Source organism: Nuphar pumila, chromosome 7 (genome assembly GCF_984573655.1).
Source record: "Nuphar pumila chromosome 7, dmNupPumi1.hap1.1, whole genome shotgun sequence".
In the NCBI taxonomy this organism is placed as follows: domain Eukaryota; kingdom Viridiplantae; phylum Streptophyta; class Magnoliopsida; order Nymphaeales; family Nymphaeaceae; genus Nuphar; species Nuphar pumila.
In genome coordinates this window covers 124,935,163-124,950,444 of record NC_143255.1, presented here as the reverse complement: position 1 = coordinate 124,950,444, position 15,282 = coordinate 124,935,163, and the positions used below count along the sequence as shown (strand labels likewise).

General features: G+C 39.8%; 1 protein-coding gene across 8 annotated transcripts; it reads right to left on the bottom strand.

Annotated features, from left to right (window-relative positions):
- Window positions 1-492: 492 nt before the first annotated feature.
- LOC149833347 (uncharacterized) lies at window positions 493-14,458 on the bottom strand. 8 transcript variants are annotated; one of them, XR_016433416.1, is made up of 8 exons: window positions 14,273-14,457; window positions 13,885-14,034; window positions 12,262-12,326; window positions 11,894-12,156; window positions 7,393-7,467; window positions 7,199-7,298; window positions 898-983; window positions 493-783 (listed from the first exon to the last, which is right to left on the bottom strand). XR_016433416.1 is itself a non-coding variant. In XM_090015065.1 (8 exons), exons 2-7 carry the CDS (start codon window positions 13,992-13,994, stop codon window positions 933-935), a joined length of 627 nt encoding a protein of 208 aa, XP_089871191.1. In that variant the 5' UTR covers window positions 13,995-14,034; window positions 14,273-14,458; the 3' UTR covers window positions 493-783; window positions 898-932. The 8 variants fall into 8 exon arrangements, 7 of the variants coding, with proteins under 7 accessions (XP_089871191.1, XP_089871192.1, XP_089871198.1 ...); XM_090015065.1 differs by having other exon boundaries at window positions 7,236-7,298; window positions 14,273-14,458; XM_090015066.1 differs by having other exon boundaries at window positions 493-753; window positions 7,236-7,298.
- Window positions 14,459-15,282: the final 824 nt, after the last annotated feature.

Below are 15,282 nucleotides of genomic sequence, written 5' to 3'. Positions count from 1 at the left end.
AAAAGTTGGTAATTATTTATTATTTACTTAATTAGTTGCACTATGGGCCGGGTTACTGGCTGCTCTTCAAATCCGAGCTCCTTAAAAACTGGGCCAAACCCAGCCTATTAGTAAATGGGCCGTCCATCTGTGAGCTGGGCTGGGCTGGGCCGCATTTAAAACCCAGCAGGCCGAGCTCTAAACGGGCTCAGGCCAGCCTGATGCCCACCCTTAGATAATATGGTGTTCTTGCATTCCACGCAAGCGTCTGCACAGATTGTTCTTAGCTGTGTATCTTTGACATTCCTAAACCGTTGCTGCTAAAAACTCTGCAGTTTGCTTGGCATGCTAAACATTCAGAACTTGTATAAGAAAAAAAGGTAAATTACATGTTTGGCTTTTACCGAGGATCGTATTTTTTCTTTTCGGATGATAAAAATGATCTTGCAAGAGTAATTAAAACTTCCATACTAGGCCTCAGATTCTACCGCACCTAAAAAGAAACATAAAAGAGAAATGGAAAAGGTGCATTTGAATTAGTGATCTTACTTTGAACAGCTAACTTTAATTGATTGTTTTTTCTAGCTCCAAATAAACAAAAAAAAACTCAAAATGTTCAACATAGTTGAGTCTAGGAAAGAAACAAAATAACTGGTGAAATCGCCATGAGCGCTAAGGATTCTGCAACCGTTAAAATACAAGTCCTGAAGAGCTTCAAATGTTAATAGTCCTGTTCCTGGTTTCATCTTCCACGTCTGTTATAGCAGGTTCATCCTTCAAAAAGATAATCTTGTTTACAATTAACTGTTGCATTCGCATAGAGAGGCACCATAAGCAGAAGCAAAATGAATTATCATTCACGGCATATTAACAAAAGCAGATGAATACTTTGAAAGGCAGAACTGTTTTAGTAATGACCTTGGGCACTGCAAATTAAACAATGAAAAAAGGCCTCAGTTCTGTTGTCTGGAATTCAGAGCCAAAAGTATTTTCTTCCTTGGTCCCTAAAAATCCCACCAAAATAAACAAACACAAAATTAACAGGTCAGTCCATATACATCAAAATTGCAGGGAAAGAGCTTGTTAAGACTGTATCATAAACTGGATCGGGTTTTCCAGTGTGGGTTGGGTTCTCCAATGTAACTTGTAACTTTATGTCTGGGTATGGATCCAAATATTTGGTCCAACCCAGTTACTGTTTTGTATATGTATATATAAACATAAAGTAGGGCACGACTTCAATAGTGAAGTCCCCCTTTGCTGCCGCAGCTCTCTCTCTCTCACGCCTCATTCTCACGTTCCAGCAAGATCGAGTGGGCCATTCTCACATGGTATCAGAGCAGGCTTCTGCACGGTGAATCGACTCTGAAGGGCGTGTCTAGCAAGATCGACACTGCAGGTGTTGTTCCGTCTAGGGCTATCCAGCGAGATCAACGTCCCAGGTGTTTCTTCTTCCAGGTTCTTCTATCTGCCTTCTTTTCTATTTTCTATTTCTGTCTGCATCCTCTTCCATTTCTGTCTTCATCCAGCTTTTCTCTCTCTGTTTAGTCATCGTTCTTTTTTTGTTTTCTTCCAAACTATCGGTTCAGATCTGATCATAGATATGATCGATAGATTTGACCCTGCGTGACTGCTGCCCTCTTTATCTACCTTTTCTTCCTTTTGTTTATCACGTCTGATTTGGATCAGTCTGATTTGGATCAGACTGTCGAACCCAAAGGCTATCTGAAATCCGAATCTGCCCAAACGTGGTTTCTGATATCAGATTTGGTATTAAGCTGAAAACAGTCATCAACTGTTTAGGTTCATATATTGTGCTTTGGTTGTTGCATCTGTTTCATTCAAGTCTGAAATCAAGATCAGATCTAATCCAAAGATCAGATCTGTTTTCTTAGTTGCTGTTGTTTCTTCGTCTGTCACGGTTAGATCTGAGTTCACTTCAGATCTGAAGCGAATCAGATTTTAATTTCTTCCCGATCCAGTTTCACTCATTTATTCTTGATTTCTGGTCATTCCTTCAAGATCTAAAATACCTATTCCTTTATTCTTGATTTAATCTGGTCTGAATTTATTTCAGATCCAAAGTCATTCCTTAAGTGTTTGTCAGCAGTCAGCTACTTTACAGTTCAGTTTTCATGGATTCTGTTACCCTGCCATCTAGTTTTCTAGGACAATTTATCTAAGACAAACTGAGTAACAATAACTATTTAACCTGGAAGAGGCAGATACTGCCTTTCATTAAGAGCCTCGATCTCTATGGACACCTAGATGGAACGATCTCTGCACCACCGGAATTTATTGTGCAGGAAATTGTGGACGATAAGGGAGAGACTTCTAACAAGTTGATTCGAAATCTTGAATTCACCACTTGGAGAAAACGAGATTAAGTTGTTGTAGCCTACATTACCTCTACTCTTTCGCAAGAGGTTCTTGTAGGTATTCCAGATGAGTGCTCAGCAATGGAGTTGCGGGAACAACTTGCGAAGACCTATTCTCAAATCTCAGAGGCAAGAATTATGCATTTGAAGAGGGAGTTTCAACTCCTAAAAAAAGAAAGCATGACTGTTACAGAGTATATGAACAAGGTGAAGATCATCACAGATCAATTGGCTATGGTGGGTTGTGTGATTTCTGATAAGGACAAAGTTCAACAAGCGCTAAACGGGCTTGGATCAGATTATCATATGTTGGTAACATCTCTCTTGTGTCCTCCTTCACTTCCTAACTTTGAGGATCTTCGGGCAAAATTACTACAATACGAAATTTCCATTAAAGGAGAAGATGTAGGCAACAATTCAAGAAGCCAAGAAGTATTGTTTACAGGGACAAATTCAGGGAGAGGAGGTGGCCATTTCCGAGGACATGGACAGATAAGAAATAATCAAGGGGGCGTGGATTGTTGCCCACGCCTAGCATGCCATCAGGTAGTTTTTCGAGAAATCACAATTTCAAAAATGTTCCAACTTGCTATTTGTGCAACAAAAAGGGACATATCAAGGCAAATTGTTGGCACAACCCGCAAAACAAAGGGAAAATGAATGTCACAGGGTCGTCAAGCAAGGGAAAAGCTGGAGGAACTCAATGGGATGAAGACAATGTCAAGAGTCTTTTAATATCAGCTTTGTCAGGATTGAATTTCAAACAGGATGATCAGGGAACTTGGTATATTGATTCTGGAGCTGCAGCCCACGTGACAGGTGATATTGGTAAGATTTTGAAACCCATCCCTTATCATGGAAATGCAAGTATTAAAACTGGAGATACACTGGAAACGTGAATATTCCTCTTTCCGATGGTTCCCTAAAATTCTCCAATGTTTTTCATTTCCCTAATATTGTCAAAAATATCATTTCCGTTTCTAAATTGGTTGATGACATTCATTCTTGCGTTGAATTTACTCTTTCTTCTGTCTGTGTCAAGGATCCACTCACGAAGAAGACGCTCGTTGAGGGAGAGCGAAAGGGAAATATGTATATCCTCAAAGAGACTTCTTCACTTGTTCGTAGAGCTGGATCAAAATCGTCAATTAGTCAACCATTCAAATTGGATTCATCTAAGGATTGTTTGAGCTTGTCTTCGTACAATAAGCCAAATATTTGGCATTGTCGTTTGGGTCATTGTAATAATTCTTCTCTTGAGAAACTTGTGTCAAGCGGTCTTATTTCAAGATCAAGTCCGTATAATAAGGTTGATGGTTTTCTTTGTTCTAGTTGTCAGTTGTGTAAGAGTCATGTACTTCCCTTCAATTCAATAAATGAAAGAGCTTCTTTTCCTTTTGAACTTATTCATTCTGATGTTTGGGGACCTGCTCCACAACCCTCTTTGTCCGGCAGTCGCTACTATGTCACATTCATTTATAGTTATTCCAGATATACTTGGATTTATTTTATGAAATACAAGTCTAAGGTATTCAAATTCTTTCGTTTATTTCATGCTCTTGTTGTCAATCAATTCTCGACAAGTATTCAACAATTTCAGTGTGACGGAGGGGGAGAGTATCTATCAAAGGAATTTACTGAATTTCTTCAAAACAACGGGATAAGGCGTAGAATATCTTACCCACACACACCAAAACAAAATGGGGTTGCAGAAAGAAGTATGTTGCATGACACTCATATTCCTTTAAGTCTTTGGACAGAAGACTTTCACTCTGCAATTTATGTAATAAATCGTTTACCGATGAAAATGTTGAATAAGTTGACTCCTTATTTCGTGTTTTTTGGTACCTAGCCTCAATACAGTCAACTTTGAGTGTTTGGATGTGTATGTTATGTTCACATTGACAGTTCCCAACGTAACAAATTTCAGGATAAAGCTTCTAGATGCAGGTTTGTTGGGTATGCTGAAGAGTATAAATGATATCGATGCTATGATCCAGACACTCGAGCATTAAAATCTCACGAAACGTTGTCTTTGATGAGAACAATGTTCAGATCTTGAACAAAGAAGCAAGGGTTACTAAGGAGGAAGAAAGCTATCAGTCGTGGCTAGCGAATGAATTATTTGATCAGCTAGAGATGGATAACTCTGCTCCATGTCACACAGTGATAGATGAGTGTGAGCCCATGGAAACCAATGCAGAACCTAGCGGGAACGTGTTGACAACTGCTCAGGGAACTGTGCCTCCCACCGCAGAAGAAACCCTGACATATGGTACTGCTCGTTCAGATGACAGAAGATTCAAAGGGGCAATGTATGTCAGGAGAAGGGACACACCCCTCATAACTGAGCATGTCAGACGTTCGGAAAGGATCAGACACCCTATTGAAAGATGGGAAGATGGGTAAGCTATCAGAATTTTTTCACAGAAATGCAGTTATTCGTTGCACAGGTTGAAAAACAAGAAGAACCCATCGATTTCTCCCAAGCCTCCTTGTCATCAAAATGGGCAGATGCTATGAATGAAGAAATGGGAGCCTTGCATGAATGTAGGACCTGGGAAATAGTTCATAAGCCTCTGGATAAGAATGTTGTAGGGTCTAAGTGGGTATATAAAATTAAGTACAAACCTGACGGATCCATTGAAAGATATAAGGCAAGACTAGTCGCTAAAGGTTTCACACAAGCATATGGAGAAGACTAGTTGTAAAAATGGGAACCATTCGACTTGTGTTATCCTTGGCGGTTCAGCACATGGTTGCCAGTTGAGAAAGCGGGAGCGGGAAGCGAGGCACTTTCAAAATTTTAGGAAGCGGGGAAGCGTGGGACCACTTAGGAGCGATTCAGGAAGTGTCTCGGAAGTGACCTAGGAAGCGTCTCGGAAGCGAGGGGGAAGCGAAAAAAAATAAAAATAAAAAATAAAAAAATTGAAAAAACAGGGGAAACGTGGGGGAAGCGAGGGGGAAGCGTGATGGGAAGTGCGCTTCCCATTAAAGGGAAGCGCGTCCCCCATTAAAGGGAAGTGCGCTTCCCAAAAAAGGAGGACGCTTCCCCCCACGCTTCAGAAGCGCGACGTTTCGCGCTTTCGAAGCGCGCTTCCCCTTTTAGCTAGGCGCTTCCGGTAACCCTGGTTCAGCATGGATGGTCTCTAAGTCAACTTGATGTTAAAAATGCATTCTTACATGGCGATCTAAAGGAGGAAGTTTACATGGAGTTATGCAGAAAACAATCCTGAGACACATGTTTGCAGGTTGCGACGAGCTATTTATGAACTAAAACAAGCATCTTGGTCATGGTTTGACAGTTTCTCCATTGAAGTGCCACAATATGGATTTGTCCGTTCTTAACTTGATCATTCATTTTCATTTTTTGAGATCAGGTCAACACCTTACTTCTCATATATGTAGATGACATTATTATTACAGGAAGTTTTTGCAAGCATATAGAGGCTACAAAGATCCTATTGAATCAGAAGTTCAAGATGAAGGACCTGGGTGTCCTACGATATTTCTTGGAGTTGAAGTGGATCGACAAAATACTAGCTTCTTGTTGACCCAACACAAGTACGCTCTGGATATTTTGGAGAAGTCAGGAATGAAGAACTGCAAGCCATTGAATACTCCTAGTGTGTTAAACCATAAACTCAGTGCTCAAGATGGGGAGATCTATGAGGACCCGAAATATTATCGTCGCTTAGTTGGGATGCTTCAATATCTTACTTTTACGAGGCCGGATATTATATATGCGGTGAATCAAGTCTCTCAGTTCATGCACGATCCACGTACAGAACACATGAATGCAGTTAAAGGAATTCTTCGGTACTTGAAGAGTACTCTTGGAGATGGGCTTGTTTATCGTCAATCAAAGGCAAAAGGAGAACATAGACCACTAGAAGTGTATGCAGATGCAGATTGGGCAGGAGATCCAGACGATAGAAAGTCTGGTCTCTGGGTATTGTGTGTATGTTGATGAAAACTTAATATCATGGAGTAGTCGGAAGCAACGTGTTGTTGCACGTTCAAGTACAGAAGCTGAGTACCGATCCATGGCCTCTGCCACTGCCGAAGTTACATGGTTAAGACATTTATTAACAGAGATAGGAGAAAAAGTGAAGGTTGTGAATCTGTTTTGCGATAAGCAAAGTGCCATTCAAATTGCTTTCAATCCTATCCACCATGGTCGAACGAAACACATAGAGATCGATCAACATTTTGTCCGACAGAAGGTAGAGGACAAAGAAGTTATTCCAGTCTATGTACCAACAGAAGATCAAGTTGTTGATCTACTTACCAAAGGACTTACGAGTGTGCGGTTTTGGTATCTCAAAGGCAAGTTGTCCATGGTACAGGACCATGCACAACTTGAGGGAGGGTATTAAGACTGTATCATAAAATGGATCGGGTTTTCCAGCGTGGGTTGGGTTCTCCAATGTAACTTGTAACTTTATGTCTGGGTATGGATCCAAATATTTGGTCCAACCCAGTTACTGTTTTGTATATGTATATATAAACATAAAGTAGGGCACGACTTCAATAGTGAAGTCCCCCTTTGCTGCCGCAGCTCTCTCTCTCTCTCACGCCTCATTCTCACGTTCCAGCAAGAACGAGTGGGCCATTCTCACAGAGCTAACATAGAAAGTAAAGATTCTGCTTGCAACAAAAATATAATTATCAAGCATCAATTTCAGATAAAAATGGATGTCATCTTTACTAAGAAAGGAAGCATCTTTCTCACACACAAAGGCATTATAATAGATTATCCAAAAAACCAAAATAGATCGATGATGGATCACTGACACAGATCATGGATATTATGGTCACTATTCGAAAAAACCAATTACCCTTGAAAGTGTAAAGTGATCAATCAAAGACAAATACCATTGGAATTCCCAGAGCTTTGAGATCATCATCAGTCATGTGAACAAGTGCAGTCATGTCAATCTGGCGATGCACAAGTAAACAGAAAAACATAAGGTTATGAAACATAGAAAGGTCCAAGAAATGAACAAGGGAGAGGTTGCAACAAATCATGTACTTCCTCTGCTTGAAATGTAATTAAATACTTCTCCAGATCTAAGGACTTCAGCAGAGCGGACACTGAGGATTCAGACTGAAAAAAGCAAAAAACTGAATTTCAATGACACCAAGTATGTGATGCAGAATAAATAATTATATATGGAAATTGGAACACCCAAAGAAAAAACAATAAAAGAAGTCAGAAGAAAGGCATGGGCATTTAGACATTCAATAACCATAAAGCAAGTAAAAACTTCAATATTTCTCACATTGAAAAGAGGGTCAGCTACAGCTCCAAGAATGCAACCTTTGCTATGCACGGTATGTTTAAAATTTCATTACCAAAAGCATCGGAAAAAATTCAATGAACACATAATGTGCAAGAATCCATGCAAAAGTAAAAAAATACACAATTCAGATTTGTAATATATAACCTTAAATAATAAAGAAATGACAAAATAGACAATCCTATAAAAAGAAAATATGCCATTCAATCAAATTGTAGAAACATGTGACCGAAAGATGGATAAGCTATTGACTGCATTTTACTGATTATTTTTCCTTCCCTACTTGCTCTGGTCAGAATCATCAAACCTACATGGGGAAATAACGCAAATGCACTCATTTACCATGGTAGGAACTACAATAACAAGTTGACTTTATGTTCCAAGAGCCCATTTGAAAACAAATTTTCCAGTTACGTGCATATGATGTGCATTTGAGGTTTTGACTTGCTCAAGTATTGGTTAGCAAACATTACCCAAAATGATTCAGAGCACCTGCACTCAAAGGTGTTACCCCAGAACTTGGGTACCAATCCCAGCTAATTTATAAGATCAAAGCTCATGAAATCCGTTGAAAACTTTCTAATTTGGTGTGATTCAAAAATCGGGAACATGATGTTACCATATAACAATGTGAAAAGTCCATACTTTGAAAAGAAGAGAGAAAAACTAAGGCATGTCAGATGCATGATTAGAATGAGAAAAACCAAGCACATGGCAGAGGAACATCATGTAAAGAAATATGCTGTTTTTTCAACTAGATCATCCAGACATTTGATATGTATCCACGCTGGCAGTAATGTTAACGTAAATGCCAAGGTAAAACCCAGAAACCACTTGAATGGGTCCTAATGAGTTGGAGACAACTATGCCTGTTATACTACAACAACAACAACTACGCCTTCATCCCAAAACAATTGGGGTCAGCGATATGAACCAAAAAAGAAATTCATTTAGGGTCTTCCACATGAATCCTTTTCCTCCAATCATTTCTATCCAATGCCATGTCCTCGGTGAGGTTCAAAGCATTCATATCCTTTCCTATCATCTCCATCCAAGTCTTCCTAGGCCTACCCCGACCTCTTTTAACTAATATATTTTCCCATTTCTCCAACCTTCTAACTGGAGCATCATTAGGCCTTCGCCGAATATGTCCAAACCACCGAAAACGATTCTCTCGCATCTTATTTTCAATGGGTGCAACACCTACCTTCTTACGTATCTCCTTGTTCCGAATCTTATCTTTTATTGTATTTCCACACATCCATCTAAGCATCCGCATCTCAGCTACACTCATTTTTTGAATATGATGTCTCTTCGCAGCCCAACATTCCGTACCATATAGTAAAGCGGGTCTAATAGTCGTCCTAAAAAACTTTCCCTTCAACCGCAATGGCATTCTACGATCGCACAGCACTCCAGTTGCACTTTTCCATTTCATCCACCCAACCTTTATCCTATGATTTACATCTCCATCAATTTCTCCATACTTTTGAATAATGGATCCCAAATATTTGAAATAATCATTCACCGGTATTTCTTGCTCACCAAGTTTCACTACACTCCCATCACTACTTCGTTGCTTACTAAACCGACATTCCATATATTCAGTCTTACTCTTACTCAACTTAAAACCTCTAGCTTCCAATGTCTGTCTCCATAATTCTAACTTAGCATTAACCCCAGCTCTAGACTCATCAATCAAAACAATATCATCAGCAAACAACATACACCACGGTACATTTTCTTGAATTGATCTCGTAAGCTCATCCATCACTATCGCAAATAGGAAAGGGCTTAAAGCAGATCCTTGATGTAACCCAACCGTTATCGGAAAATTGGTTGTCACCCCTCCACAAGCGCGGACATTGGTTAATACTCCTTCATACATATCTTTAATTATGCTAATGTACTTGAGAGAAACACCTTTCTTCATCATTGTCCACCAGAGAACGTCCTTAGGTACTCTATCGTATGCCTTCTCTAAATCAATAAAAACCATATGCAAATCTTTGTTCCTCTCTCTATATCTTTCAATAAGTTGTCTAAGAAGATGTATAGCTTCCATAGTTGATCTACCAGGCATAAAACCAAATTGATTCTCGGATATCGTGACAACCATCTTCAACCTAGACTCAATCACCCTCTCCCAAAGTTTCATAGTATGACTCATGAGTTTTATATCCCGATAGTTTGTGCAATCTTGTATATCACCCTTATTCTTATATAAAGGCACCAAAGTACTCTTCCTCCACTCATTAGGCATCTTATTTGTTCGCCAAATTAAATTAAAAAGATTTGTCAACCATTCTAAACCTTTCTCTCCCAAGCATTTCCAAGCCTCGATAGGTATACCATCTGGGCCAACTGCCCTTCTTGATTTCATTTTCTTCAAAGCCTCTGCAATTTCTTTCTTTTGAATCTTGCGCATGAAGTCACGATTTATCTCATGAAAAGGAATAGAGAAGTCTCCAAGATCTTGAGCATGACTATCATTAAATAGCTTATCAAAATAATCTTTCCATCTCTCCTCAATCTCCTCATCTTTGACTAAAACCCTTTACGTTTCATCTTTGATACATCTAACCATACCCAAATCCTTTGATTTCCTATCTCTCATCTTTGCAAGCCTATAAATATCCTTCTCGCCTTATTTGGTATCCAACTTGTCATAAACCTCCTTATATACCTTAACCCTCGCGTTTCGAACAACTTTTTTAGCTTCCTTCTTTGCTATCATATACTTCTCCAAATTCTCATTATCACGACTCTTACTTAGATTTCTATAACACTCTCTTTTAACCTTAATAGCTAATTTGACATCCTCGTTCCACCATGATGTATCCTTACCTAGTGGTGCACCGCCTTTAGACTCACCCAATACCTCCTTAGCCACTTTTCTCATGCCACCCGCTATCTTATTCCACATTGATTCTGAATCCTCCTCGAGACACCAATCAGCTTCCTTAACTACCTGCTCTACAAACATTCCTTGTTTAGCTCCTTTCAGTGCCCACCACTTAATTCTAGGATCTATCCTATGTCTATCCCTTTTGCGACATTGTCTAATTCTAAGATCTAAAATTAAGACTCTATGTTGTGTAGCTACACTTTCTCCTGGTATAACCTTACAATCGATGCAACAACCCCTATCTCTCTTTCTAAGTAGGAAAAAATTTATCTGGCTCGTATTAACCCCACTTTTAAATGTTACTAGGTGAGACTCCCTCTTCCTAAACCAAGTGTTTGCTAAGATCATATCATAGGACAAACAAAAATCTAAAATCCTTTCTCCACTTTCATTTCTTTCTCCTATACCATAGCCTCCATGGATACTCTCAAATGCATCCCTACTAATGCCTACATGTCCATTAAGGTCACCGCCGATGAAAAGCTTTTCTCCATAAGATATCCCTTGTACTACTCCATCTAAATCTTCCCAAAATTGATGCTTAATGGAATCATCTAAACCTAACTGAAGTGCATAAACACTAATAATATTAATAATATCCGTACCTAATACTAATTTAATAAGTAAAATTCTATCACCCTTCCTACAGACCTCAACTACATTATCTATAAACTGACGACCCATAACAATCCCTACTCCATTCCTATTCCTATTTATTCCTGTATACCAAATCTTATATCCCCAAGGTTCTATCACTTTTGCTTTCTCACCTACCCATTTGGTCTCTTAAAGACATAAAATATCAATCTTTATCCTACACATAACATCTACTAACTCTACCAACTTACCAGTTAAAGACCCTATGTTCCAAGAGGCTAACCTAATTTTATGGTCTTGGACTAACTTTTTTACCCCCACCCGTCCAACAAAGTGAGGGAACCCTTGCCTATTTGACACCACACCCGGGCGCCGGTGTGACGCGTCGCTTTTGGGCGACGACCTAGCAAACCTTGCCCATTTATCACTGCCTCCGGGCCTAGAGAGTACAGCGCGTCGCTCAGTAGAGAACGCCCCAACGAAATTCTCATATTGGTTCATTTTCATAAGGTATGACAAAGTTTTTATGCTGGCTGTCACATGCCTACCGCAACCCTCCTCCTTTATCCGGGCTTGGGACCGGCGGTGTATAACTAAACAGTTATACACAGGCGGTGTATAACTATGCCTGTTATACTCTAAGGGCTAAAACCTAAGAAAAAAAAACTTAACAAATGATAAAAAGGAAACAAATTGGATGATACAATCTACTTAAAATTATATGTTACCTTCTGCTTAGTCTTTTTCATGGCGGGAGGATTGTCAACCTTCTTTTCAGCTGTTTCAGCTGCTGGAGCAATTTCTTTCACAACCTTGGCATCTGATGGTGTCCTGTTCTTAGGAACATCAGCATTTGGTGGCTGAGAACGCATTGCACCTGATAGCTTTTCTCGATGATCTCCAGTACGAGAAACATTTCCAGTTGTAGGTGCATTTTGTGAACCCTTTCTTTGAAGCTTCAGTCGTAGATCTTTTGCACCTAACTTGGAATCTTTACACGCATTTAGTGTAGAAGTAATCAACTTCATCAAGAAAACATAAAGGAAAATTAACATTTTTTTTTGGCAACTGAGAAGATCTCATGTTAAGTTTGTACTTGTAACTTGAGGAAGTTCTTGATCATATAAATCATGCTTCCACTTTTCATCATTTTCGCGCTGCCTGAAAGAGAAGAAAGCCAAGAAGCTAATGGATAAATAAAATGAAAGGGCAGCCTGCAGCATCTGCAAGCAAGGAAGTCAGGATAAACAATACATGAGTGAAAAGTCATCATCAAACTATAGAAAGAACACTAACATTTTTCAAGTGCTAGTAAATTCAAGCATAGGCCAATTAGACGACAACAACCAATTTTACCAAACGATGAACCCAAAGAGTTTGCTGAACTGATGCATGTACAGTTAGTAACCCTAATTAGAGCCAGAAAAGAGCACAGATGAACAAGAAAACTGAACGTGAACTTCAAAATAATGTAGCATGTAGGAAGAGCAAGGGTAACAAAAGGCAAACCAAGTGAAGATTCACGCCAAGCAAATTTGTTGGATTCATTCGCAGATGACTGTTGCAACAAGTCAAAGCAACACAACTTTTTATACCCAAATATCATCAGATAAAGTGTGTGTGTGTGTGTGTGTGTGTGAGAGAGAGAGAGAGAGAGGTCAGTTATCATGTCATTATCCAGAGAGTCAATAGTCAACTATAGGCACTGATGCACCAATATATAGAAGATACTGTTATAAGAAGATGCACCCAATTACTTGACATCACCATACATGACAGTGCACCCATTAAGAAATGGTTTGGTTGGATGATTAATTGTTACCTTTACCCAACCGTTTCCCAGAATCTCAGATTTTCAAGAACCTGGGCGTGCCCCCAAAGATACAAGACACGAGCAACCGACCACGTGATAAAGAAGCACCATGCTGACGCAATTTCCATGCAAACCATCACAACAAATCGACAGCGGCAAAGAAATTACGCCTTATCTCTGTATCCAGTAGCAGAAAGAGGAAAAGGGAAAAGCAATACTGCATGGATGAAACATACCGCTTCACCGGTACAAATTCGCTATGCTTTTAACAAAGCATTGCTCTGGAACTTCATCCATTGTAAATACAGCTTCTTACCGCATCTGTCTAATTAACTGTCAGTACTAAGACACTAAGCCACGACTGAACAGCCAAAAAAAGGAAAAAAGAAAAAGGGCTGCACCACCGTGCCTGTACTCTGTATATCTAGATATGGACCGTATTTTGGGAGAAAATACCAAAAAATACTGGAACCACGTTATTATCATTTCACTGGAAAAAGATGATTTCTTTCTCACATAATCATAATTGCATCTCACATAATCATAATTGCACCGTTGAGCCAAACGAACGAGTACGTTAATGTGTTATACGTTGGTAATAATATCTCGCTGGCGCCGGCCAAATATAGCCAGATGGCCTCATTTTATCCTTCCATAATCGTGACAGTGTCACCAACTACACCAATGTTATACTAGAATAACTTCTATAAGCAATTCCGATGCAACTATAGCTATCACAACCCCACTATAGATTGCAGATAGATACCAAGATAAATCACCAATATCAAAACTTTCATTTTTGTTGCGTCTCTTAATAGTCTCTAGGCTCTACTGCCATTTAGCAACTACCATCGTCGCAAAACCAAAACAGTAGACCGACAAAACAAAACCCAAACTCGATCTTACCTCTTCGGATTCGACTGCCTCCCGCGAGAGCAGACATCATCAAAGTCTCCGTTAAGCCGTTCCTTCACGGAACGCTTACTTCCCGCAGCTAGCAACCGATCCGCGTACATGTTACCGCAGGCGAAAAACCTAGCCCTCTACTCCAAAACCCTGAATTCCCAAGAACATCATCATGGTCCCAAAACCTTAATGCAATAACAAATAACACGAAAAAAAAAATCAATGCAGGCTATAAACCCTAGCTAGGGGTACGGAAACCCCGAGCTAGGGCTCCTCAGGCTGAAAAAAATACCGAAAAATCAAAATTTTCACCATAAAAAAAAGCGAAAAAACGGAAATTTTCACTAAATGCTAGGGTTTCTAGGAGTTCTGTGAGAGAGAAACTCGCCTTTACAAGAGAAATAGGGTTTTGCAGAGATCACACCCAAAAAGGATACGAGACGACTCCGCAGAGCGATCGGAAGAGCAATACGGGAAGGATTTCTCTTAGTCTCTCTCGGATCGAAAGCCGGAGAGCGAATCGTTCTGGTTCGGTTCAGACGAAGCGTCGCCGGGAAGAAGAGGATTTCGATCGGGAAACCGAAAAGCTCTCTGGATGGTTTTTATAGGTTTAGGTTCGGATCCCGGTCTAGTATCAACCCGATTCTGTAACTGAAGCGGTAGGATCCATTTGATTTTTTGAGCATCTGGATCGGGTCCCGATTACTACCGAGCACACATTTCAAGTCGGGTTGTGTTTTTTCTTTTTAGAAAAAATTACCTATTTATAAACACAGGCCTTTGAAGATTAACTCATGTTACAAATAAGGATGGCGTCCGGAGCGACCAGGTCTCCACTTTCGCCCCGTCTCAAAATTTTGCCATTTATTCTTGCACGGGTTTTGATTTTAACCTCCATCTTCGGTCCAAACGGAGGGAGACAGGTCTGACCCCGTTCTTCCTCGATCCACTGTCATCTCTAAAAATAATTTTAACATTTTAGTAACGAAGATTGAGTGCGGGGCGGGGCGGGGTGAAAAAAAGTGTAAGTCCATCTGTACAAAAATGACGTATCTCGTGTCCATTTGCCCGTGTTCTTGTGACATAGCAATCAACTTCCACCTTCTACAAGAGATGATCTCAAGGGTTTCCAACTTGTGTTGTCTAATATTGATGAGAGGATTTTGGGTTGTGTGGCACTGAAGCTTGAGCTAGGTGTTAATGGGTTGGGTTTGACTTTGACTTGACTCATACCAAACCCTATCGGGTCAAGGTTTGGCGATAAAAAAAAGATTCAATTAGGGATCCAGGTTGAACTCAAAGAGCCCAATTAACAAACGGAATCAAACATGGTTTGTGAAATTTCATGCCAGACCCAATCAAGATCCATGATTTTTCAGAGCAGAAAATATAAAAAAT